Source organism: Carex rostrata, chromosome 31 (assembly GCF_964058835.1).
Source record: "Carex rostrata chromosome 31, lpCarRost1.2, whole genome shotgun sequence".
Classification (NCBI taxonomy): Eukaryota; Viridiplantae; Streptophyta; class Magnoliopsida; order Poales; family Cyperaceae; genus Carex; species Carex rostrata.
Window position 1 is genome coordinate 604,911 of NC_135948.1, and position 26,937 is coordinate 631,847.

The 26,937-nt window shown below is 33.7% G+C and overlaps 2 protein-coding genes and 2 long non-coding RNA genes across 5 annotated transcripts in view; 2 read left to right on the plus strand and 2 right to left on the minus strand.

Moving 5' to 3' along the window:
* The window catches only part of LOC144547294 (nudix hydrolase 16, mitochondrial-like), an 82,028-nt gene that overhangs the window by 53,821 nt on the left and 1,270 nt on the right, over positions 1 to 26,937 (plus strand). The gene's annotated exons all lie outside the window — the stretch shown is intronic.
* LOC144547503 (uncharacterized) lies at positions 7,181 to 13,004 on the minus strand. The gene is made up of 8 exons (XM_078296169.1): positions 12,894 to 13,004; positions 10,737 to 11,022; positions 10,350 to 10,451; positions 10,160 to 10,267; positions 9,779 to 9,880; positions 9,289 to 9,396; positions 8,363 to 8,574; positions 7,181 to 7,685 (listed from the first exon to the last, which is right to left on the minus strand). Exons 1-8 carry the CDS (start codon positions 12,933 to 12,935, stop codon positions 7,374 to 7,376), a joined length of 1,272 nt encoding a protein of 423 aa, XP_078152295.1. The 5' UTR covers positions 12,936 to 13,004; the 3' UTR covers positions 7,181 to 7,373.
* On the plus strand, positions 21,274 to 22,981 carry LOC144547640 (uncharacterized). Of its 2 annotated transcripts, XR_013509125.1 has the most exons (4): positions 21,274 to 21,505; positions 21,592 to 21,963; positions 22,043 to 22,095; positions 22,767 to 22,981. It is a non-coding gene; the product is annotated as an uncharacterized LOC144547640 (long non-coding RNA). The 2 variants fall into 2 exon arrangements; XR_013509124.1 differs by having other exon boundaries at positions 21,592 to 22,095.
* On the minus strand, positions 24,104 to 25,748 carry LOC144547612 (uncharacterized). Its single transcript, XR_013509116.1, has 3 exons — positions 25,664 to 25,748; positions 24,450 to 25,577; positions 24,104 to 24,361 (listed from the first exon to the last, which is right to left on the minus strand). It is a non-coding gene; the product is annotated as an uncharacterized LOC144547612 (long non-coding RNA).

The window sequence follows — 26,937 nt, forward strand, 5'->3', positions numbered from 1 at the left end:
AGCTGGCTGTCATTCTGTGGCTCCCACCTCTTCTATCTTTAATTCCATGCAACACTTACACATGAGAAGAGAACTTAGTAACAACTAACAAATACATACACCCTTTTTATTTCATTTCATTTCATTTCATTTAACACACCCTTGACCCTTGACCCTTGTCTTGTTTTTCATTTCATTTAACCACCCCCCTCTAGATCTCCTTGGCAGTGTACTTCTATTAAGGTTGCAATGGGGAAATCAAACACTTCAAATGAAGCCCTTCCATTCAATTTGTACTGAAGCATTCAAGTTACCTTTTAAATTTCTTTCTCAAGTACAATGAATATTTTTTCTTCATAGTACCTATGATCAAATACATTTTTTTTTTCTTCTAGTGAGTTCTATGCACAACAAACTAAGAAAAAAGAAAAAAAAATGGCACACAAAATGATATATTATGATTTTGAAAATAATATAAAAGTTAAAAAAATTTAATACCAAAATCCAAGTCTACTTAGAAGAGAAGCTTCTTCTTGGGGATATCAAAAATTCCTTTTGTTCCAAAATTACACACAATTCGTCGCCCAATGTCCACGTCCTGTCTCTCTTTGCACATAATTAGCTTAGCTCTATTAATTTTCTCATTTTTCTTGGAATATGTCCTATTAAAAATGGATTTTAGAGCGTAAAAACCAAGAAATTTTTTACAAAGTAAGAACCCAACAACCAATAAACAATTGGTGCCGTCTTTCTTTTTTAGCAATTGAGTAGTTTCAAGCGTTGATGCGTTAATTAATGTTGTTAACATGTTGCATTATTGGATTGATACATTTGTGTAGCTAACACCATGTCCTTCAATTTAATGAGCATCAATCAATTAATTTGCTATCATAACCCCCAACCATCTATTTGGTATAGGTTGATATATTTTATTTTAAAAAAAAGATTCAAATTTCATTGGATAGCGCTAATTTAATGTTTTTTTAAAGCCGTAGGTAATTTTATCGATACAAAGAAATGCAAAAACAAATTAAAATATTTCAGACTATTATGATTTTCAAAAAAGATTTTAAAATAAGATTTACTCTAATTAAAATAAGACTTTAAAATTAAAATATTTCATACTATTATTATGAATATATGAATCGAATAATTTAAAAATGTTTACTCTAATAAAAGAAATGCCAAAACAAAATGTAAGTATGTAAATATAAAATATAAAACGATTTAAATATCTCCATTTTGTATACATTCATATATTATCAATGATTTAAATATCTCCAAACACTGTGTTTGGAGAGCTTAAGAACACCCATAGTTTTACTCATATTATTTTTTGAAGTTTTCTTCAAACGGAGAAGACCAATTTCAAAGTTTTCTCCACTTTTAAAATTTTCAGCAGAGATTTTTTATGGTTATGGTATCGATTTTGATGCAACGTAGAATTTGAAGAAACATGGGAAGAAAAATGATCTGTTGGATTCTAATTGAAACTGGTAATGAATAATTAATGATACAAATTCCATCCGAGGAAGGGTCATATGGGAACTTTTTCACACTTCTTTGCTTTCTTTGACTAGTTGGAACTTGGAGTGTATCAACTATTCAACTCACATGCTTCCCGATTTGGTCCGTACAATGATGTTAGTAAAATAAAACGAGTGGAGTGCTGAGAGAGAGCCTGAGACACGTTACGCTAAGACTATGTTCGGATGTACCGAGGATAGCGCTGTTTTGATCTATTTAAATATACTTAATTGCTATTCGGAACAGCGAGAATACCGTTGTTCCGCTATTCTTATAAAAAGTCAGAATAACAATTGGTGCTCTCTCAAATGTTCAATTCAAACAATATTTTTGCTATTCCGAATAGCATCACATCAACGCTATTCTCATACTCTTTCAAAAATCACTATTCTCAAATAATAACTATTTTAGCTATTCTAGAGTGCATCCAAAAGTACCCTAAGAGTACTGGATTTTTTTTGTGACATTACTTGTAATCCGCAAAGTGTAACTTCTCACTGACTATCAAGTTAACTGATACCTCGTAAATCTTTTATTTGAGTTTTAAAGTCTCTAAGACATGTTAGTCACGAATAATTCTTAAGTGGTAAATTAACCATTAATTATTGTGAAATTTGATCATATGATTGATATTTATTTATTTACCAATAAATAATGATTCAGGCTTTTGTACTATGCACAATGCATATTGGTCCGTACTACGAATCAACATCTCAATTTTCGAAGTTCAAACAATTGATCTTAACCGTTCAACATGATCTTCATATGAAAAGATACTTGTAGATCAAAATTTATATTTTGTAGTATCTTTTTACTATTTTATTAGATAGGTAGAAAATTACTTAATTGGACAATTTTAGATCATTCAAAAGTAGTAATTTTCATGTGCAATTAGTAAACGAGTCAATTATATTCTACACACCAGATGAGGCAATGGCTCTTTAATTTTTTTTTCAATAAATTGAAATAATTTTTATAATAGAATCTACTTGAAAAAGGCCAAAAGATTGAGAATTTGATCTCAACAATCGAATTACACATACTAAATGTGATTTTTTTCACCAATTGGTTTTTCTTGTTTCACTAAGAATAATTCAATTCAAAAAGTTAGTAAGCAAATAAAATAATTAGTAAAAAAAATCAATTAATAATTTTTTTAAAATAAAGTATTGGAATTAAGCTTTTTTGGATATTTTATCTATGTCATAAATATAACTATTTTTTTTAATAAATTTGATTGATTAGTACTATTTGATTTTCTCTTATGATAAATAGATGAAACAATTGCTATCCAATAGCAGCTTGAGCAGCCGCAATAGCTATAACAGAGATGGATAAAATGTCTCAGACCATTCTATAAAGATAGTACAAAAATTAGAAATAATGTAAAATGTAGTTTGCAAATGTATTTTCATATACAAATCACGTGAAACAGTTTAGATGGATTATTTGAAATTTGAAATTAAGATTGATATGTAGTACGGACCAATCAACAATATGCGTAGTTTTGTAGACTCACTCATAAATAATCATTAATGCATAGAGATATGCTTTATTTAATGTATGAAATTAATTACTTTAATATGTGATCATTAATTGAAATTTTATCTATATTTACAATAATGATTTCACTTCACCATTTGTTGTGTATTGTCCAAGCATTATTACAAGTAATCATTTACTTTTTTTCTCCTATGTAACTTGTTGACGCACATTTTGTAATGATTTTATACACAAAGCACTAGTAGAAAAGGTAAGATTGATATATACACACTCTTTTGACCGAGACATTTTGGTCCTCAAAAAGTTGTCAGTAACATGCCACAAAATGTAATGATGCACCATCATCCTTGCAATTCCACATTCCACCTCATTCATTCTTCACCTCCTTTTTTTTTTGTTTTTTTGAAGGAAAAGCCATTGGGCAATTTCTTCACCTCCTGAGAAAGCAGTAATTTCCTTTCTTTAAAAAGAAGAAGAAGAAGAAGAAGAAGAGAAAACTAATATTTCAGTGGGGCCGTTTTGATGAGATGGGACCCACCATGATCACATGATATTTCCAATTATCTCCTCCCAGGGGATAAGAATGAGAGGAGATCAGCACCATTGCCATTAAATAATGGTGCTCTTGGGTCGCTATCACTAGGTCTCTCCAGTTTAATTAAAGTTATTGACGGTCCTAAATTAATAAATGTATACCGTCCGATTAAGATCAGATGGAGTGATGTAATCTGACCAAAAATATAATTATAGCCAATAATTGTATATGCTACCTGATTTTAATAGTATTTTGTCAGATCCGAGTCCTGCTATTATATCACATTCTTTTCCCGTGAAGCTCTTAATTTGCGTAGCGTAGCGTACCGTTTTTGTCATTATTTATTTTGGTGAAACTAGGTATTGTCAGTTGGTCACTCTAGTAAATAGTAAGCATTATTTTTTAGAATTATATGACAGTGTGCGGTGTGCCAGCGTCGTGGGTATTAATTTAATTAGATGTCTGATTTTTTAAATGAAGGTCTAATTTCAGACGAATCTAAGATTCTAAGCTAAGAATTGAGAAATTTTGAGTATTTAAAAACGAGATTTGATTTACAATGAAAAACAATTTACTGAGCATACATTTAATTTTAGCGTTTGTATTTTTATTTGGTAAACATATAATTTTGGTGGTGCATAACTGCATATGTTCATATGCAATAAATAAATCACAAGTATCTCAGGTCCAATTTGGCCCAGGTGATATCTCTCTCATTATTGTCTGTCCCACCTCAAATTTAATATTTGCCTACTTTCTATTTAATTATTTGGGCCTAATATTGGGCCCAAATCATACAGAAATTCAGGTACATGTTACTGTTTAAATCCTGTATTGTTCATTGTTTCTAATAAACTCATATGCAACTATGCAAGTATGCAAGGCAAGCATATATTCTATTTTACTTTTATAAATGATGGAATGATGGAAAACTTCTTTAAACAAAACCAAAGCAATCTGCTGGGGACAAATGAAATATGCAATGAAAAAACGGACAACTATTAACGCATTTTACAACACATAAGAAAACAATTGTTTAATTAAACACATCCAAATTTCAAACACAGTACCATCAATAAACTAAAACAAACAGGATCACGTGATATTCCCAACAGACCATTCACATCTCTAATCTAAAATAAAATAAAATAAAAACAAAAATGAATAAAGAAACAGAGAAGGAAAAGGAAAGTAGAGATTGACACCTTTGTCTAAACGCTGCACTCATGCATGACATGCCAGGGATTTTGTTTGGACCTGGGATGGCATTTTTCTCGGTACTGACAAAGAGCTGATTATTCGTTATTCCCCAACAAGTATAAAAAAAAATTTCAATTTCAATTTCAATCAAATAAAGGCAAAGAAAAGAGGCCCCAGGAGTCAAAGCTAAACTAAACTATTAGCTAGCACACCCCACCAACTGTTTCTCTTGGAGACCACAACGCACCACTTTAGACTTTTGTTCTCTTCTCGCCTTCTCGCCTTCTCGGGTGTGTTTCTACTTTCTACCAGTACAATAACAATTATATATAGAGTATAATATATACATACTGCAGAGAAATCATTTACCAGGGGCGAGGTACTTGATATTGATATGTTAATTTAGTGGTGGTGGTTGGTGAGTGTATATACTTAATATTAATATATATGGCTGTATTTCTTTCTTTTTTGTATATACTTTTTAGAGGTTGAGGTTGTATTTATCATAATAACATTGTCCCTAGTGATCTGATGTGACCAATCAAGTGACATGGCTTCTCTATCGGTTTGGATCCACCTGAGATATCATATTACATTGAAATTCAATTCAAATCATATAAAAAATTCTACATACAATCCTAACGTTTAGTTAGTGCTATGAGATGAGCCTACGATACCATATTCTTTAACCTCCGTTTTTAATCTCTGAAACTGGTACTTGATTCAGGAAAATAAAATTGCCAATATAGGCAAGTTGGTCCTGGTATTAGTTTGACATTTAGCCTGTATCTTTTGTAAGCTTTTTTTGTTTTCAATAAATTGTCTGTGCATAACTGCATATTATAGTAATTCTGTCAGGCGTTTGGTTTGTGTGCTCTGTACAATATCCATGTGCCAATGTAATTTTGTCAATGGGTATGCGATCACAGATCACTAGTGGTGCATTTCCAAGGAGATCACAAATTTGTCACTATTTGGACATGTCTCTTTAAGATCCACAGAAATATTAAATTTATAACTTAGATCACTGCATGTTCAAAATTTAATGGTGTGATGATGTTGCCAGTTTTTCTACTTGGCGTGGCATTAACTTCTAATTAGTTAAATATTGATAAAGCGATTTGGTTGAAATTAGGTTAAATTAGAAACTTATGAAAACATATTAAAATGGTGGCTCCAATTTAAAACGGACCCAACTTGAAAGTTGAAAGCAATCCGACACAATTTGTTTCTCCTAGTCTTCTGACACAGCAATCCTATTCTAACCTAACCAGGATTTTTTTTTTTTTTTTTTTTAAAATTTCCAATGACCAAGGAAACTTTAATATAGGATTATAATGAAAAGGCTCATGGTGAAGTCCATAGAACAGCTCATGAAGCCTAGCTGTGATATAATAACACAAAAGCAGCCCAAATTAAAACATAGAAACCAAACAGGAAAGGGCAAAATCAAGGCCGCAAAAAGAAATTAGAGAGAGGCCCATAATCAATAAAAGGAACCCCAGAAATCAATGAGATTCAGATAAGAAGCAATCCTGACTCCTGTCCTGAGTGACAATTGAATTGAGTGATACCAACCACTTTAATTTGGTTGTTATTATCCGCTTAATTTACTTGAGTCAGGTACCTAGGACTAGGAGTATTGGGATTCTACTTTTTGCATCAAAATATCAAGCATGATAAACCTAGCTGCATGATAAACCTAGCTAGCTAATTAGTCTTAGACTGGAATTATAGCATTAACAGATAAGTCACCAGATATATATATATATATATATATCTATTTATATTATATTATATAGATTATAGCATTTTATACAAATTAAATTCATCAAGCATCCTAGCACTTTTACAGACCTTGCCATATTCTTCATTCTTCCACCTCTATCACAAGCATCTCTTTGCAGACTTGAATAGTGATAATACAATCACTATCATCAGTACTTCAATTTTAGACCTCTTCCTTAATTTGTTGATCAACATTCTCTGTCCAATATGAAATAGTAGACACATTAGTATTACTAAATTTAAATTCCTATTTTTTGGTATCAAAAGGAAGTGTTACGAGATAGAACTGAAGTTAAGAAAACGGATTAAAATGTGATGACCAACGGACTCGTAAATCGTAATTGGTGGCTCCAATTTCAAACGGACCCAACCTGAAAGCAATCCGACCCAATAATAAAACTTGTTTTTTTTATTCCGACTATTCTGCCTCCATAGAAGAGCTCATGAAGCCTACTCTTATAATAGCCTCCTCTTTCCTATCTCTTTCTCCTCCTCTTTCACTGTATATGGAAACAAATGAGTTTGCACTTCGTAGTTAAACAATTCTCTTTTATACGCTTTCATTTATCCCCATCAAAATTTACTAGATGTATGACAATGTACTGTATGAAAAATTCTTGGCGAAGTTGAAACCAAATCACCAAATTCCATTAATAAGGAAATCTAAAATAATAACCTAAGAGCTCTTAAAGATAAATAACACAGATACTTTGTCACAGAAATAGTACCAGAAAGGGCATTCCTCATACCTACTCCCAAGCACAACACTTAGTAGCAAACTTCTAAATTCCTAATATAATCTCTAAGTCAATTTTGATGCTATAAATTATACAAATTAAGCTCAAATAACTTTTAGGGGCTTAATATCCTTAACAACCCTAAATATGTGCACTTTCATTTCGATCTTGTGGTTTTCCAGCTGGATCTTGTTCTTCTTCATCATTTCGAAAACCAGTATGTCGCCTTCCTCCAGGTTGTTTGCAAAGGAGAACTGCCACCAGCCTCCGCTAATCATCCAGACATGCTGCTTCCCTGCCTTTTGTACTCTGTATCTGCAACTGACCTCCCATTTCTCAGTCTTACCAGACACTCGGAGGGAGATCTGGGTTGCATGATTCGGTAGGTTTGCTCTGGCAAATTTGATTGGAACAACCTATGCATGAAGTAGGGCAAAAAATTGTTTATGGACTTTGTAATAGAATTGAAGTAAGAGAGAGGCTATGGTACTATAGATAGCACATAATGGTCCGTAATATGGATCAATATCTTCATTTTTGAAGTGCAAACAATCAATCTAAACCATTCAACATGATCTCCATATAAAAATGTATTTGCAAATCAAATTTTACATTTTTTATTTTTTTATTATTATTTTAGATAGGTAGAAAATAACTTGATCAAAAATTTATAGACCATTCAAAAGTAGTAATTTTCTACCTATCTAAAAATATAATAAAAAGATTCTAAAAAATGTAAAATTTAGTCTGAAAGTACATTTATATATGGAGATCAAACGGTCCAGATCAACTATTTGCACTGTGGAAACCAAAATATTAATCCATAGTACGAACCAATCTGCGCTATGCATAGTATCATAGCCTTGCTCTTGAAGTAATTAAATTGCATGAGTTTTATCCTAAAATCGTAATATGTTAACAATCCAAGAAGCACTAAATTTTCAATTTTCAGAATGTGCCAAGATGCATGATTATATTTGATGAGTGAAAATGCATAATAGTTATTGAATCAAAGCCAGAAGGCTTCTTCTTTTAATTTTATAAAGCGAAATAAATAAATCTTGCATGCAGTAACATAAACAAGTGATCTTACAACAAACAAGTCTTTGTAGACACTACTCTTCTTCATTTTTTTGAGGAAGTATGGCCTCGACGATTTAAAGCCTTGAGCTGCTTTTAGTGTCCTCTTTTTTTCCACCTTAGTTATTAGCCTCCTTTGTGAAAAAAAGGTCTTTCTACATCTTGCTACTATGGTGTGCTGGCTTTCAGTTTCACTGTCAGAGCTATCTGAGGCGTCTGATATTTCTATAGTTTGATAACAAATAATAACTGATTAGAATTTTGCAATGCAATTTTTAAAAAAAGGATAGACATTAAAGCAGGGTAGCAGGTAACAATAATTTTTCTTTAATGAATCAGCAGCCACAATCTAGTAATATAAGCATATGCTTATGTGTACCAATAGGTACCGGGTCTCACTAAATAATAAGTGGTACTGATTTTTATAAATGGGGAATCCAGTTTATCTCTTGTTTACTATTTCTTTGTATATATTGTACAAAATTACCTCAATATTTTTGTACAAACTCAAGGAACAGATCAGCAGAGAAATATTGTTGTACAAATTACCTCACTAAGTTCAATTCAGTAATTTTTTAATTATAGTTAATGCTATGGTTATTCCAAAATATGAGATTCTAACAAATCAGCAGAGAATTTGGTGCTTAACTATCATCGATATACATACTTGTACACCAAATTGAATAGTGAGGTTTTACATAATAAGTTGTTGTCAAAATAAACTTAAATTAAGTATCACTTTAGTGTATCCATTTCATTTATAAAATCAACTACCTCATAATTACATGATAACAGTGCATCATATATAATAACAGATCATCCATTTTGAGATAGGTGGATGATTAGTCTGATGTTGATACCATTGATGTATATCCATATATAATGCCTTGATTACTGTAATAAAATAAATTAACAGTTGGTTAAGTAATAGAGAGTTACCCTTTCTTTTCCTTGGAAATCTTGAGCTGGATGCAACCGCCTTCTCCTTTTTGCTCTGGGACTGAACTTCTTTGTCAACCGCCTTCCCTTTTTTGCTCTGGATCCCATCTGCTTATTTCATAAATAATACACCTAAGTGAATTCTATTATACTCTGTTCATATTCTTACCTCCAGTATCACACTAGTTTTGATAGAATAGAAGTACGTACCACACCGGTAAGGTCCTATGTTTCAGTTTTACTACACTGAATTTTGCATTCTTAAAATCTTCTGTGATTTATTTGGATAATAAAATTACTCTTATAACCCATGTTATCTTTAATGGTAACACTTATGATCAAATGTCAGTCCTTTGATCATACTTTTTTCTCCCCGTTCAAACTTTTTAAATGTATTGGAGACTTGCTCTAAAATATTTTACTATTTGTGATTTTGTTGGAAAGTAATTATAATTTAGCCTTCCTAAGTGCCATATGAATAGATATTTACCTCTTTGAACACAAGGTTTCTTAGCTCCTGATGCTTGCCCCATTCCAGCATCATTATCACTTGAGTCCGAACCGATTGAGATCAACTCTGGTTTAATAGTACCTGATTTTTGGATCAATGAGATGCATTAGATGATGTCTTCATACATTTATAATATGGAAATCAGTATTGTTGTGCCATGTCTGATACATTTGCCAGGAAATACTGATATTTGGCTTATGCAATGATCAAGGAAACATTTTGACTTCAAATTAAAATCTGACCATCCAGAGTAGAATATAAATGTCCTAAAAGAAGTACAAGTACTCTGTATTTCCTGAATTAATGCCTTGATTACTATAATAAAATAAATTAACAATTGGTCAAGTAATAAGGATTTACCCTTTCTTTTCCTGGGAAGTGTTGAGCTGGATGCAACCACCGTCTCCTTTTTGCTATGGCACTGAGCTTCTTTCTCCTTTCTATTTTTATGCCCCGATACAATTTCATCTGCTTATCACACCAGTCACTTGATTACTATCATAAAATAAATTAACAATAGGTCAAGTTATAGAGATTTATAAAGATTTACCCTTTCTTTTCCTTGGATATCTTGACCTGGATGCAACCGCCTTCTCCTTTTTGCTCTGGCACCGAGCTTCTTTGTCATTTCTATGCCCCAATACAATCTCATCTGCTTATTGCATAAATAATACAACTAAATGATTTTAATTATACTGTGTTCAGGTTCTCACCTTCAGTATTACACCAGTCACTTGATAGAATAAAGTATTGCTTTAGTCCATTGGTACTTGACTGAGGTTTCAGGCACTGTTCAAGTACCAATTGATTCCTAAATACCAGTTTCCTTACTTGCTCTGTGCCTGGTCTTTGGTTACCAGTATATGGTTGTATGATACAGTTGGAAAACTTAAAAGTGAAAATGGCCTTTTCATTGTAAAGAAAATAATTAAATTACCTTCTTCAACCTCTGATGGTCCGAAACGATTTTCTACCAACATTCCATTTTTATCAAAAATGAGAACAGAGAAACATCCATGGCATCCACAAGTAAATATCAGCTTGTCTGTGTTGCAAAGATGGTGAGCTCGGCTAAACTCAGCCCAGCCTTTCTTCAATATTACCCCTTCTTGGGACATCTTGGTACTGATATCATATTTAATTCCATTTGGGCCTATAACAATGATTACATTCCTATGGGCAAATAATTCTTGAGCACTACCTAGATCTTCTTTTGATAGTCTCTGTGCAGATAAGTTAATAATTACAATGCCATCAACATAAATGATAATACAAAATTAGCAGGACAGGAAAAGAAAGCAAGACTTGATTGCATACAAATGTTCAGAACTAAAGAAACAGAAGGTTTGTTTTATTGTATTATTGGATCTAGCCCCATCTATTGTTTCATAACTCATAAGGGTTTCCATCCTAACTAGCGCCTCACGAAGTAAGAGGCCCTCTTTAGAGAATAATGTGAGGACAAATAATGAGACACTACTTAATGATGAGTTTATATACTGTTATGTGTTTTTTTTTTTTTTTTTTGGTTTCTTTGGGTACTCTTTTTTTTTAGAGGTTGTACTGTTTTTGATTATGAACTGTAAGTTTTACTTTGTAGAAATATACAAACTACCAGGGGTATTGGGTAAAAAAGACACATTTTGTCAGATGAAATTGTAAGTTCCATATTATAAGTTTTGTCAGATGTAATTGATTTTCCTTAGCAAACAGGTATGTACAGAACCTGTCAGGTTCCTTAGCAAACTAGTTAATTAACATAGGATTGAGCTGATCTAATTAAAAGATATTTGCATTACGAAACATTTTGGTGTTTGGCATGGCAGAGGAGTTTGGCAAAATTTTAATTAGTTGACTCCTAGTTGTTTTAGATTTTAGTATATTTTGGTTTAGTTGTATTAGGCTATTAGCTTGTCTATGTTGCTATCTTTGTGGATTTGGATGTTCTGTTGTTTCATATTTTTTGTTGGTTGATGCAAACAATGTAGCTTGTTTTAGTTGTTGCCTTCTGGTACTGTGGTGTGGTATCAGCTTTTGAATCTTTAGTTTCTAATAGAATAACGGTAACCATTGCTAAAATCTTAGAAGAAATGAGTTCAGCTCATGACCCAATCAGTATATTACTTTACTGGTATGTATCACCTCACATAAATCAGTCATAAGTCATAACTCAACCAATTTTATTTGATGTTGCAGTGATAGACCTACAAATCTTCGTTAATTGACATCTGAGGTTTGGAGAGATTGTTGGTTTTTTTTTAAATGTGTCACTTAAGATTAGCTTCTTAACTCTACAGAGATAGTTTTATATTATTGATTGTTTAATATTCTGTCCTTCTGATACCACTTCTATATTCCTTAATTGTTTCGTACAATGCATGGATATATTTTTTAATATATGGTTAATGACAATACTTATGTTCACCCTAAAAAAAAATCAAACTAAAGAAAAAAAACAGTTCTTTTGTTTGATCTTATATATGTCTGCTAGCGCTATTTTATTCAAGAGAATGTGTTGTGTTATCTTAGATTTTCTAGGTAATATAAATTTTTTGATGATCAATTTCAAAAACAAATTCATTGGAATAACAATCCAGTCCATTGTAAATTTGATATGTATTTAAGAAGGGGACTTCTTTAATAGGCCCAGGAATAGACAATTATTTTGAACTGAACAGTTAATGGGCTGAACGCCTGAACCATTATTGAGCAGAGACGAGCTTTACAATTGAGATATGAGTTGTTTCTCGAGCCGGGCCAAAATATGAGCTGAACCGAGTTTGCGCTGGGTTAAGTACTTAAAGTGTTCAAACAACCTGAGCTGATCTGGGTTTTTTTAGCTATAATTATGGCTTTCTCATTGAGCTGAGCCGGGTCTGAGCTTAAGCCCGCTCATGAGCAGGCCTATTAATACTGGTAGAAATTATCATGCTGTCACTAATTAATTATTGCACTCTAATGTCTCTTGATACAGGTTGATTTTTAATTCTTGTTCATTATTCTATTGACAGTGATGGAACTGAAATTAAACAGAACAATTATCCATCTAGGCAGTCTACCAAATTATTTTGCAAAATAGGCAGAGAAAAATTACCAGGTAACTAGAGAAATCCTCATTAAGAAGCTTGGAAAACATAGTGCTCGAATGATCGAAGTTGGTTTTGGAAGAGATCCTTGAAAGTCTTGCATGTTCAAACAAGAGAAAAGAAAAGACATCAAGAAGTCAGAGTACTTGCAGATTTTAGATATTACAAAATGAACCTCTTCAAAAGGTAAATTCATAAAATGCTTTTGCTAAAATTATAATGCATATAGGGGGCGTTTGGTTCGCGCTATAGATCATTCCAGGGAATGTGTCATTACCATGTTTGGTTCACGCATGACTATCGCTTCAGCATTCCAAGGAATGTACTATTATCATGTTTGGTTCGCACATGGCTATTGTAATAGCTATCGAGACATATCTTCACTACTTTTAAATTATTAACTAAATATTATCTAAAAAAACTTATTTAGTTCGCATAAATATATTATGAACCAATCATGTTATATTTAGAAAATTCTTATGTAATAAGTTAAGAAATAATCTTATAATATTTTTTATTATCAACTAAGAACAGACAGAACAGTATAAAAAGAAGAAAGAAAAGCAGATCTAAAATAAAAAGCTATAACTAGATACCGAAACATATAACTATATTTTTCTGATATGTTCACAGTCAAAGATATTATACTTGTAACGATACCGAACAGGGTCAATAAATTACCAGTACACAACTATAAAGTTAATGATTTCACCATTAAAAAGTTACAAATTTAAGATGTATTTATTAAGCAAGCTAGGAAAATGAAGCAACAAGAGTCAAATTTAAGGTGCCAAAGCCAAATCATAGGTCAATGACTATACTTTAATGACAGTGGTTCCAGTAAAATTAGGCACAAGAGGTAAAAAAAATAGTACTACATTTTTTTTTGAAGGAAAGCCCCCAGGCATACATTAATCATAGAAAGTGGTTACATTACAAGATTTCTGTTGTCAGCTAGTCTTTACAGTAGAGAGCAGACTGAAAAATTAAAAATTAAAGCTAGTAAAAGTAAGTGATATCCGTACTAGGAAAATTAAATTTCTAAAGTACAACAATACTAAATCAGAATCTGGTATGTGAACCAGTACCAGTAAGTGAGCAGATCAATTTGAAAACAGTAATAAACTGTAGCCCAGTAAATGAACCGGTACCACTGAGTGAACAGAGAAAATAAGAAACAATACTGAACTGGAAACCCAGTATATAAAACCAGTACCAGTAAAGTGCTAGTAACCAGATTGCTCGAAAAGCTTGGAGCTCACTTCTCATGTTGTGTTTTTTGTAATTCTCTTGGATCCAGTGTCGATGCAATTGGTCCAGCTCAGTTGTGATTCCTGTTCAGCTCAGTTGGCACAGATCGAATAAGCTTTTTCCTACCAATTGCAATAACTTCAAAATCACTACCTAGAACCTAAAAATTCTTATTCAACAAATTTTAAGATCAAGAATGGAATCAAAATTTATACATGAATAAGCGACTTCTTAGGTAAATGTGCTGGTTTCTACTTGTTTCTCAGCAAACAAAATTTATGTATATTTTTGTTGTAAATCTATTAGTTCCAATATATACAACAATACAAGGAGCTGGATAAAAGTTTCTTTACACTTCAAATCAGTTCTCAGTTATATTAAACTTTCTTTTCACTACCAAGTAATACCTGAAGATGAACCTGCTTCGCTTGAGCTCAACAATCTGCAGCACATGTAGTCTTTGTGGGTAATTTACACATCTCACCTATCACCAGTGAACAATATGATAAATTCATGAACTATGCCAATTCACAACAGCATGATAAATTTATGAACTATGAAAGACATTTTTAACACTAGCATATCACATGTTACTACTATAAATTCATTAAAAAAACATAAAGTTTGGAGTACAAGCAGATCACAACAGCATGATAAAAAGCTTTTCTATACTAGCACCTTTCCTAATCTACCCCTGAAACTACAAAAAACAAAATAACAGTACATAACAGATCTTCTAAAAACATAATAAAAACTAACTATTTTTCCTTAATTACCCCTGAGCATGATACCATAACATGCATGAAAACAATCTAAAAGAAACCAAGCTGAAAAGCTAGCTATAGGTCTTGGACATACCCCAAATTGCCCACCCAGATAAAATATATCCCGACAAACAACCATTACACTTGATTTCTATTTATGATGATTTTTTAGCCATTTGTACACAATGAATTTCTAAAGTGTGGTTGTTCAGAAAAGGGTAAAACAACCAACAGTGACAAAACCTCATGTTAAAATTGACAAATTGGACATTTAAAAAATTTCAAACAGTGACAAAACCTCATGCATCAAACAAAAAAATTCATAGAGTACAGGACACACCAAATCTCTAGAGCCCTAATTAATGAATGTGCAAATTAGTGGGGGTCATGAAAGTAAGGAAAGAGAAGAAAATTTCATCAGCTAATACTGTGAAAAGGGATTTGAGATACTCTTGTGAAATAAATTTCATTACTGGCCACTAATTTTGAAAAAAAAAAAATGAGCATATGAAATATAGAAAATAGAAAACCATTAACGCAACAATAGAAGGTACTAGCAAGCAGTAAGAACAAAATTGAAACGGCGAGAAGAGAGTAAGAAGAGAGATCGAGAGAGAACAAACTGTAATCTGAGAAGAGAGTGGAGAGGAGACATGGAAACCGAGAGGAGAGGAGAGTTGGAGACGAAGTAGAGAGGAGAGTAGGAGACGGAGTGGAGAGGCTTCACAGAAATAATCGGAGACGGTAATCGCGAAAATGGCATCTCAATGCCTAGGAATCCCTCTCCGATAGAACAATCCAATGCCCCCATATGGAAAAGAGAATTGACGTAAAACCACCACCATTAGTGCTTTCCCAAAATTGACAAAGCTCTTTTTTTATAGCTTCTTTCTAAAAACAGAGCTATTGAATCCAAAAATGTACATTCGCACTATAAAGCCCCGCTTACTCCAAGTAGGAGATGAGTCTGCATGGGAGAGATGCGTGAAATTTGGTTGCACCTGGTGCAGCACTTCTGATATTTATAACGGCCAGATCTATTTTTTTTTTTTTTTTTTGGCTCTGGCTGTTACTGTCTATCCCGACATTTTTATTTTTACCCTTTTTTTAAATTATTTTAATTAAAATAACCAAGATCTGATCAGAATTTTAAAAATACCCAAACCGTGGAATAAATCCACGGTTCTGAGTTTTTATTCAAAACCGTGGAATAAATTCACGGTTTTGAATTAAAATTCAGAACCGTGGATTTATTCCACGGTTTTGAATTAAAAATCAGGACCGTGGAAAAAATCCACGGTTCTGCCTTTTTTTTTTTTTTTGGCGGATCTCTTCCTCTTCTGTCTCTTCTCTCCGTGAAACCCCACCCCAACCCACCCGACCCCCCTCTCTGTCCCCATCTCTCTCGGTGAAGCCCCACACCACCCCACTCCGGCCCCCTCTCTCCTTTCCGCCCCACACCACCCACCTCCGCCCCCTCTCTCTTTTCCGCCCCACCACCACCCACCTCCGCCCCCTCTCTCTTTTCCGCCCCACACCACCCCACCCCTGCCCCTCTCATCTCTACTATCTCTGAGGCGACGAGCCACCAGCCGAACCGCAGTGTTCAAGCTATCTTGAGTAAAGGTAAACCCCTCTCTCAAATTTTTGGTATTTGATCGAATTGATTAGTTATCGAGTTGGGTTGTTGATTTTCCCGACTCGATCAATTGATGATTGCTTATGCGACTTATGTCGATCGATTTATTTCGAGAAAACCGTAGAATATATAATGATTAATTATCGAGTGCGGGTTGTTGATTTTCCCGATTCGATCGAATTGGTCAACTCCTTTTTGATTTTCCGCGTTTTCAAATTAAAATTAGGACCATGAATTTTTTTTACGTTTTGGGTATTTTTAAAAGTAGCCAACTTCTATATAATATAATATAATATAATATATGTATATATAATATAATGTAATATATGTATTGTGATTAATTAGTTGAATTGTTTGCATTGGTCGAATTTCATGAATTGTGAGAATTGTGATTAATTAGTTGAATTTCTTTATTTCTTACATGTTACGGTAAAATACTAAAATTATGTTGTTGAGTAATTATTTTTAAGAGAATTTTTTGTGATCTTATTAAGTGTAAGATTAATTAAAATGACTTCTAATTTATTATATAGTTACAAATATTTATATCCTAACCGTGTGACTGTATATATATAAACCATTGTAATAGTTAACTAATAAATTAAAAATATTGAATTCTCTTAAGGACAAACTAAAAATCATAAAAGAACCATGGAAAAAAATGAGTTCACTTGATTGTTAACATAAATTTGTGTGGAATAAAAAAAATCTAGTTGAACCTTGCTTATATCTACATAACAAATACAATAACTCTTTAACATTTTATTTAATAATAGTTAGGAATGAAATGACCCATATTAAATGGCAACCCATATTTATATACATAACGATGTCTAACGTAGGATGGCTAGGGGACGACCTAGGAGACCACCACCACCCGACCCTGTTGATGAGCCCATTTCCGAGAACAGCAAGGACCATTTCAGTCCTTTATTATGGATGCCTCACGATGAGCACCGAGTCTCACTGGCATCTGTTGAGGTACTTGATTACTTTTTTCTTTTGTTTTTTTAAGATTAAATTTTGTCTAGGTCTCGTATTTTCATGTATTTATGTTGTTTATTTTTTTCAACGCAAAATGATGACATTTTAGATGTCAGGAGTCGGCATTATGCTATGAAGTACAATCCGTTGATGGACCAGTATTTGCAAAATTGGGGGTTGTACCATTTGGTCAATATTATGGAGACACAGAGTAAGGCCACTAATGGGTCTCTCATTGCAGGACTAGTGGAGCGATGGCGCCCAGAGACGCACACGTTTCACTTGTCGTTCGGAGAGATGACAGTGACTCTCCAGGACGTTAGTGCCCTATGGGGTTTGCCCATCCAGGGCGTGCCCGTTGGTGGCATATCTGACCCCAAGGATGAGCACACGATTAATGCCAGACTAGAAGATCTGTTGGGAGCCTCGCCAGATATACGAGATAATGGTGGGAGGTCTAAGTACTGTCTGAATAGGAAGAAGTTGCGAACTATGTTTGCGGAAGGAATTGATTGGTCTTCTACGCCAGACGAGGTTCATAGGTACTCATACAAACTATTCTAGATATATTTATTTTGTACCCTATTTCAGAGGTATACATACAAACTTTATAATTTCGACATTACAGATACACACGGGGCTTCGTGATGGACCTATTTGGTTCTGTCATGTTCGCTGATGCAAGTGGTGATGCCATCCCGATGATGTATCTAGAGTTGCTGCGAGATCTTCAACCGAAAGAAAAGTACAACTGGGGTGGGGCTGTCCTAGCACATCTTTACTCCAATTTGTGCCAGAGTTGCAAGGTCAGTATGTTCTTGTGTTAATTATTTCACTTGTCATGCACTTACTGTCTTATTTTAATTGTTGAACTTGTCCTTGACAGCTAATATTCTTTAAATTACAGCCGAAAAGTAAGGGCATACACGGGCCGGTACTTCTACTGCAGCATTGGTCATGGTCACGTCTACCAGTGGGGGTACCTGCACCGAATGTCTCGCCAGAGTGGGGAGAGCCCAATGGTTTTGAATGCCCGGCATTTGGCAAGAAATGGCACGAAAAACACGAGTTCACGAACCAGCCTCATGGAAAGCCAGTAGGTATCAGGCTGGTCCGAAGTCAGATTCAGAGCCTTTGTGACACGCAGGTGATCTGGACTCCGTACCAGGAGCTATACAATGAGGATAATCTGCCGCAGATTGTAGCGGATGATGAGGAGGCAAAGCTAGTCACCATGCTGCGAGATGCCGGAGAGGAAATTGATTGGCGCAGAGTACAAGCCGCCGAGCCCAACGAGCCATTTGTTAGGGCTAGTGAGATGCCACCGGAGCCCTCAGAGCAGCCAGAGTGGGACTACCATCGTTGGGTACTGGGCATATCCGGTTGGCACGCCTTCCTTGATGAGCATGGACGTCCAGTTCTTCCCCAGGTATCTCATTTTTAATTTTATGTCAAATTAGTTAAATTAAGTTAGTTAAAATTTTCTCATTCGGTAAATTAAGATTGAATTGTTGGTATCCTTGCAGGGTCCTGCCTTCATGCCGCCACCGCCTCAGCCGCATGAGCAGCATGAGTTTTCGGACCCCCAACCTATGCATGAGTCTCCGAATTTCCAGATCAGCGTTGATCCATCGGTGTATCCATTTGAGCCCACAGACACATCCCCGCGTCAGCTGTATCCGGCGAGGGCTCACGATTGGGAGGCCTCTGGTAGCGGGACTCAGCCTGACTATGCGTCCCAGTTTGTGGATTCTGTATTCCATACCCCCCCGCCACCGCCAGCTACCCACGAAGCCGAGGATCCATGGAGTACAGCACTCACGATGAGCATAGAGGCCCAGCCCGAGGAGGAGATTACACCAGCTCGTAGAGCGCAGGAAGGAGAACCACAGTGGAATGACTGGCATGTCCAGAATTTTAGTAGGGAAAATAGGGGTAGACCACCTGACCGATATTCGCCTTAGGATTTCCATGGATAGAGAGTTTTCTTATAGTTTTAGTTCAGTTTATTTATGTTATGTTTTATTATGTTTGAGTTTAGTTTTATAGTTTTTGTTTAGTGTAGTTTATCGTTCTATGGTAGTATTTACACAACTATTAGTTCAACTATTATTTCATTTGGATTGGTAAGAAATTATTGATGTTTAGAATGTTCAATTAATGTCATCCTTTGTATAGAAAATGAAATCTACCATAAATCAATGAGCATATTTTAGTATCTACATAGGCCCCTGGCATTTTTTATATTAATATAATAGTCTTTTTCGGTTAGCAAACTCATTTGTAATTTGAAAAATAATATACATGTATGTAGAATTATAGATAGATCAAGCCATCTTGTTAAACATTAATATTTTGGCAAATATTTTGTTTCATTGTAGATACTTAGAAATACAGAGGTATGAAAATTATGAAATATTTTGAGGTTATCCAAGGAAATTGAATCCATTTAAAAAAATAAATAATCGTATTTTTAAGTGCTCATTTATTTGGTCTATCTGATTTTTTATTCAAAACCGTGGAATAAATCCACGGTTCTGAATTTTAATTCAAAACTGTGAATTTATTCCACGGTTTTGAATAAATCCACGGTTTGGGTATTTTTAAAATTCTGATCAGATCTTGGTTATTTTAATTAAAATATTTTTAAAAATGGGTAAAAATAAAAATATCGGCTGTCTATCACGCCCAGCGTTTTTTTTTTTTTTTTTTTTTTGCACCTGGCCGTTCCTATATATCATGGACAGGATCTGGCCGTTTTTGTCTATCACGAACAACATTTCTTTTCCGGTTTTTTTTTTTCTGATTTAGTTAGAAAATAGTTAATCTAGTTAGAATGGTTGATTAAGCGCTAATTCTGGCCGTGATAAGCCATAACGGTCAGAGGTCGTGATAAATCAAAACGTTTTCCCTATATCTCGAAAAAAACCAAAAGCATTCTCTTATCTCGATATTTATTTAATATATTTCCTATTAATAAAAATTTCGGAAAAGAAATGCACTCAGAGGAGGAGGAGATCTAGGCATTAAAATTTTTAAATAGACATAGTTTATGTATGATCTACTGTTTTATTTTGGGGGTATAACTTGATACATAGTGGACCATGTCCATATTATTTACCAAAGAGACACGATGTGCATTTTAGTTTGATTCGCTACTGCGTCAAATAAAATTTCTATTTGATAAAGGTTCAAAATCATTAGAGCATCTGCATCTCTGAAACTCTTGGAGTTTCTAAATAACTGTTAACTAATTTTTAGAAACTTTATCTCTGAAAGTTTATAAACCCTCACATCCCTGAAACTCAAAATTAGAGTTTCTTAATTGCCACATCAGCAAATAAATTACAAGAGAAAAGAATTTCAGCGAATTATTTGGCCACGTCAGAGTTTATAAACGATTTCTTATTAAGAAACTTTGGAGCAAAGTTGCTAAATAAAAAACTCATCTGCATCCCTTAAACTGGTTTAGAAACTGCCACATTATATTAGAAACTCAAAGAGTTTCAAGGATGTAGATGCTCTTAGCTTGCACCGATTTTGGAACTATAATTTATTAATGAGGAGGGATCCAATTACACCAAAAATCGGTGACACATCATTACACTAAATCATGTTCCTTGGATCCACTTTAATAGGCGTGCGGATTGATTCTGATCATCAGCGAAAAAATGCATTGAAGCACTACTCCAGTACTGGAGGGGTCCAGTTCTCTTTTATTCCCAGCATCCCTCTCTCTTGCAATCCACGGCCTCCTCCCCCTCTTTCTCGCAATTTTCCATCCCCAATCCTAGAATCGCCTTCTCCTCTCTCTCTCTCGTGAGCCCCTCTCGCCAGCCCCTCACTCCGCCAGACCCTCCTTTCTCTCGCTCACCACCTCTCCCTCCGCCAGCCCCTCCTTTCTCTCGCTCCACCACCTCTGCCTCCGCCATTGCCTCGCGCCTCTCCCTCCGCCACCAGTGCCTTATTTCTACTACTAAAGGTCAGTAATACGGTCTTTAAACTATCACATTTTGGTAAAAAAAGAAGGAAAAAGTTAATTTAAATCTTAATTTTTGAAATTAACAGGCTTGTATTCAAGTGTAGCTTTGATAAAGCAAACCGTACTTCTTCGAAGTCATTTTGTGGGCCTGGCATGGAAGAAGGCTTGAAGCTAAGGTTACTCAGTGCACATGAACCATGCATAATGTGCTTGTACGAACAAGTTAATTTATTGGACAATTTCATATTGACGGATTGTTTTAATGAGTAAATTGGGTTAAATGAGACAACTGTATTGGTTAGATTTGGTAGCTGTCCAATTTTATTGAGGGGTTAATTGTACTCCATTCTGATGTTTGTTTGGTGTTTAGAACCAGATTTGTATATACTAAATGACATTTATTCTGAGAATGCAAAGAACATGCGAAAGAAGGTCATAATGCAAGAACATGCCCAAAGGTTAATTTATGTTTCACAACTTTTATATTTCCTTCTTACTTGTATTTGTTACTAACAATCGAAACCTTATTCATTTAAGGAAAAGGCACAAGGCTCTCGAAAAGTTAAACAGAATAATTGGAGCAAACTCAGGTAATTGACCAATCCTTTTTTTTTTACGGTTCTTTGATTTTCTGTGATACCTTGTAATTCAAAGTGTCTGTTTGTGGAAACTAGTTTGAAATGCCAAGCCTTAGTTTCTGTTGGCATTTTTTTTTTCAAGAAAATATCTTGAGAGCAAATTTATTGTGAGCAACTATTTTTGTCATGTATTTTTTATTATTCTTGTAAAATGAAAATATCAAATTTGATGCTATATGTTTGTTGTTTGAAAAGCTTTGATTTGTGTTGTTTGTTGTATGCTTGTTTTTTACAAGCTTTGTTGTATGCTTATGACAAAATTGTCCTTGAGAACAATTGTGACAAAATTGCCTTGAGAACAATTGTGACTAAATTGCCCTTGAGAACAATTGTGATGTTTATATTGCTTATGACAAATTTGTTGTATATGCTTTTAACAAGCTTTATTGATTTAAGTCCAATTGAACCAATTAGAACTTTGATTAGGTCAAATAAATTTGGCCTCAATTGCTGGTATTTGCTTCAGTTTTGTAGGTGTACCATCTTGTGTTAGCTAGGGAATACTAAGCTAAAATGTTACATTTTGTATGTTTTCATATACTAATAAGTTTGCTCATTTTATATCTGTTCATGTAGAAAAGGCTTCCATCTAAATTGATCTATGATTTTTTATTCTTTGATAGATATCTAGAAGAAGAGATTCAACTCAAAAGTGGAGAGCTTCTCGAAACAACTAATTAGATCTCCATAAAAGAAGATTAGATAGATGGAAAACCTTTTTTTTTTAAAGATGTATGAGTTAAAGATGTATTTTTGTATTTATCTCTGTATAAGAATTGCATTGTTTAATTAAATTATTGTATGATTATGCGAAATGTAACAAGTGTTGTATTCTCTATTCAGAATAGATCCATTAACAGTTCTAATGACACCAGATTGCAGATGAAACTGAGAAAACAGAAGAAAGAAAGGCAGTAGAACATGCAACCAGACCTTATTAATTATGAAATTAAATTCAAGTGAGAACTGAATAGTATGATGAAATAAAGTTATGTAATAATGCATCTATTTAGAAATACAAGGAACTCAAAAATATATAGATCAAGGCAACATATATTTATATACAAAAAGTCTTACTATCCTAGATCAATTACTTTAGCATTCATTCAAAATATAATTCCTATACAAAAAGTATTACTATCCTAGAACAATCTAGCCATTTTTACTAGTACTATAGTGACCAATTTCATGACAATTACCACATTTTCTTTTTTGTTTTTTTGGCAAGAGCCATACCTATACAATTACCACATTTTCTTTTTTGTTTTTTTGGCAAGAGCCATACCTATCCTATCTTGAGACCACTTTTAAACCTTCCATTGCTTGATTCCTCTACCTTATTTTTTGTGCGTCCTTTTGTTTTCGAGATTTGTGGATCAGCAACAAGGATATGAGAAACATCAAGTCCGCTTTCTTCCATTTCAACGACTTCTTTTGTAGAACTCTTCAATTTTGAAACATTTTCATATGCTTTGTCCATTGCATCCATAACCAATTCATAAGCTTCATCACACTCATGCAAGCAAGATAACAAAAGATTTGCTTTGCGGTGAAAGTCCATTGTGCGTACCAAAGACGACTTATCTGTCTCTACCATTATTGGAACATGAATGCCATTGGCTGCCTCTTTGGTCCACCTTGAAAGAATGTACTTGTGAGGAATTTGGTGTACATCTTTTTTTTTTGAAAAATTGCTAATATGTGTCGACATAGGATACCTTTAAACTCAAAAAGATGGCACTCACATGAAGCGTCCCTTGAAGAAGTGTTGATAGAAACCCTAAACTTTTGATTAGGGTCTAGGATATGTGACACAAGGTAGGTGTAATCAAAATCATTTTTCTCTAACTTTTTCTTGATAAATTGGTTGTTCTTTTCGACCTCACCGTCAAACATGTTGAAGATGTTTCTTGTATACACTATTGCGGCATGTTCAGCTATTGGAGGTCTTTCATTAGGGACATGATGCATGTGCTTAGAGGCATAGTGTTCCCGATTCTCATCCATGTATTTACGCATAAGAGCTTGTTCATACTTGGCAATAAATTCTTGTAATGTTGTACCACTATGCACAAATGAGTCAAAGAAAGAGTGCATACTCTCGACACGTTGTGTGGTACTCATACCAGCAGAAAAAACCGTTCTATTGTAAATCAGAATCCAAAAATTCCAAATTTCATAAATTTGTTGAAGCCATGTTTCACCCGCCAAATTATACCTTAACATGAAATTAAACAAGATAAATTTTATAGTACTAGAATAATAATAAAATGTCAAAAAATACAAATAGATTATACAAAATGTACATTGCCATAATTGCATTCCACTCTCTTTCGAACTCCTTAATTGTGATTGATTGGTATAAGCATTTTTTTATGTCCTTCTTGAATGGTGATTTCTTCTTATAAAGATTTCCATATTTTTCTGGAAATTTCTTCATGATATGTCAAAGACATAATCTATGAGTAGTTGTTGGAAAAACTTTTTTGACCATATTTCCAATGGCTTTATCTTGATTGGTGAGAATTGAAATAGGGGTCTTACCATTCATTGCACCTAACCAAGTTTGAAACAACAACTCGAATGATTCTTCTGTTTCATCTTGCAACAAAGGAAAACCAAACAATATGGATTGACCATGGTTGTTGACACCTACAAAGAGAGCTAGTGGTATGCAATATTTGTTGGTTTTGTATGTAGTATCAAATACCACAACATCTCCAAAACGCTCATAACATAACCGCTCCCTAAAGTCCGCCCAAAAGAAGTTAATCATTCGGGACTCTTTGTCAAGTAAAATTTCATAATAAAAATTTAGATCTTGAGTTTGCTTTCTTCTACAATAATGAAAAACACTCTCCGCATCACCCATATCCAAATCCATTGTTCTAAGATTTCTCACGTGGTTCCAACAATCTCTACTAGAAAAGTTCACACCGGGTTCATCATTCAAAATATCTGGTACTCTACCGGTAGGAAGTCCCGCCTCACTAAATTTTTCAACAAGATTTTTTGCAAGAGAAGACATATGTTTGTGGTTTCTTAGATTACCGACACTTCTAGGGCTAGCCAATACATGGTTGTGCACGTTTTCTACCTGTTTTACTACCCAATCATTTGTCCCCTTCTTTCGCGACACAGTAAATGATAATGGACAACCATTTCTACTAGTCAATGTCCTTTTCTTTTTTTCCTTTTTTTATGTTTTCTGATTTTTTCTTCAAACAATACCCCTCACATGAGCATACATATCGACGAGATTTTACTTCGTTACTTCTTGGAAAAGTAGAAGTAGTTCGTTTACGCATGTTAAATCCACTCACTTGAGCATAAAGTTTGTAAAAACATTTAGTCTCCTCAAGTGATTCAAATTTCATGCCTATAGAAGGTTGCACACCCTCATATTTTCTTAACTTTTGTGAAGTTTGTTTCTCCTATAATATCATTAAAAATGTTTTGTTAGACTATATTCTATATTAAGAGAGCAAAATAAATAATATAATTATAACATTTTTCTTACCCTTTCAGGATGGACTGTGCTCGTGGTTTCATCTAATTCCAAGTCATCCATTACGTTTTCTTCCAAATCGACAATTTTATCTAAAGTGATATCATCCATTTGTCTAAAAAAAAAGAACAAACAATTTCATCAATAAGACACCATTGATTGAATCATAATTAGTTAAACCAATAGTTAACTATAATCTAGACGTAGTTAGTTTGAGGGTCTTTGATTACTTTGATTCTTATCTTTCATAATTTTGAACTATTTTACCACTGCTACAGAAATCAAAATTACCATTTGAAAATTGCGAAAGCAAGTTGAACTATTTTACCTAGCAGTTGTTAATTAGTTTTCACTTTGCAAAGTCTGGTGATGATGTTGACCATGAACTTATACTTGATTTCGTACTCGGAGTTGAGAAACTAAGGCTCTTGGTGCAAATGATTAATTTAACTTAAATTACTTAGGGTGTGCTCCGCAATTGAGGGTGAAATCCTTCATTAATGGAAGGGGAAGGAAGACGTTCACCAAATGAGTAAGGACATGAGTAATGACTATTTCGTACCCATTTTCCTATAAGATAATTATAAAATCTAAATATATATTCAATCCAATTTCTAACCCACCAAATATATATATTTGTGTTCTTAAATTTTCTTTCTTCATAAAAAAAAATTAATTGGAATTGATTGCACATTTATTTTTATTTTTTAATTAGAATGCAATTACATATATGTGAAATGAATGAATTTTTTATGTTTAATTTGTAAAATATAATAAAACTAATTATTATATTAGTATTATCTGTTATTCACCCGCTACCGTTTCGTTATCCGATAATATTAACGGGTAAGGGTAGAGTAGATAAGGTCAATTTTTAATAGATATGGGTAAGGTATGAGTAAAGTTAATTTCAATGAGCATAAATATGAAAATGCCTCCACCCGACCCGTAATGTACCCATTGACACCCCTAAACATTGATGATATATGGTGCATATTGCCGAGACCATATAATTAACAATCAGGGTTTTTGCTTTGGGAAAGATTTTTTGTATTAGTTAAGACTTTTATTTATGTACTTCTAGGTTTCATTTTTAATAAAATTAATGGCCTTGATGCCACTTTTTTTTTCCAAAAAGATTGTCCAAAACAAAAGTCATAATTGAAAAGCATTATTTTATTATTAACCAATTTACAAAAATAATGCATAGTTTATATTTATTAGTGAACTAATATAATTGACATTTTGATTTTCACTTAACACAATTGCAGAAAATTTGATGTATG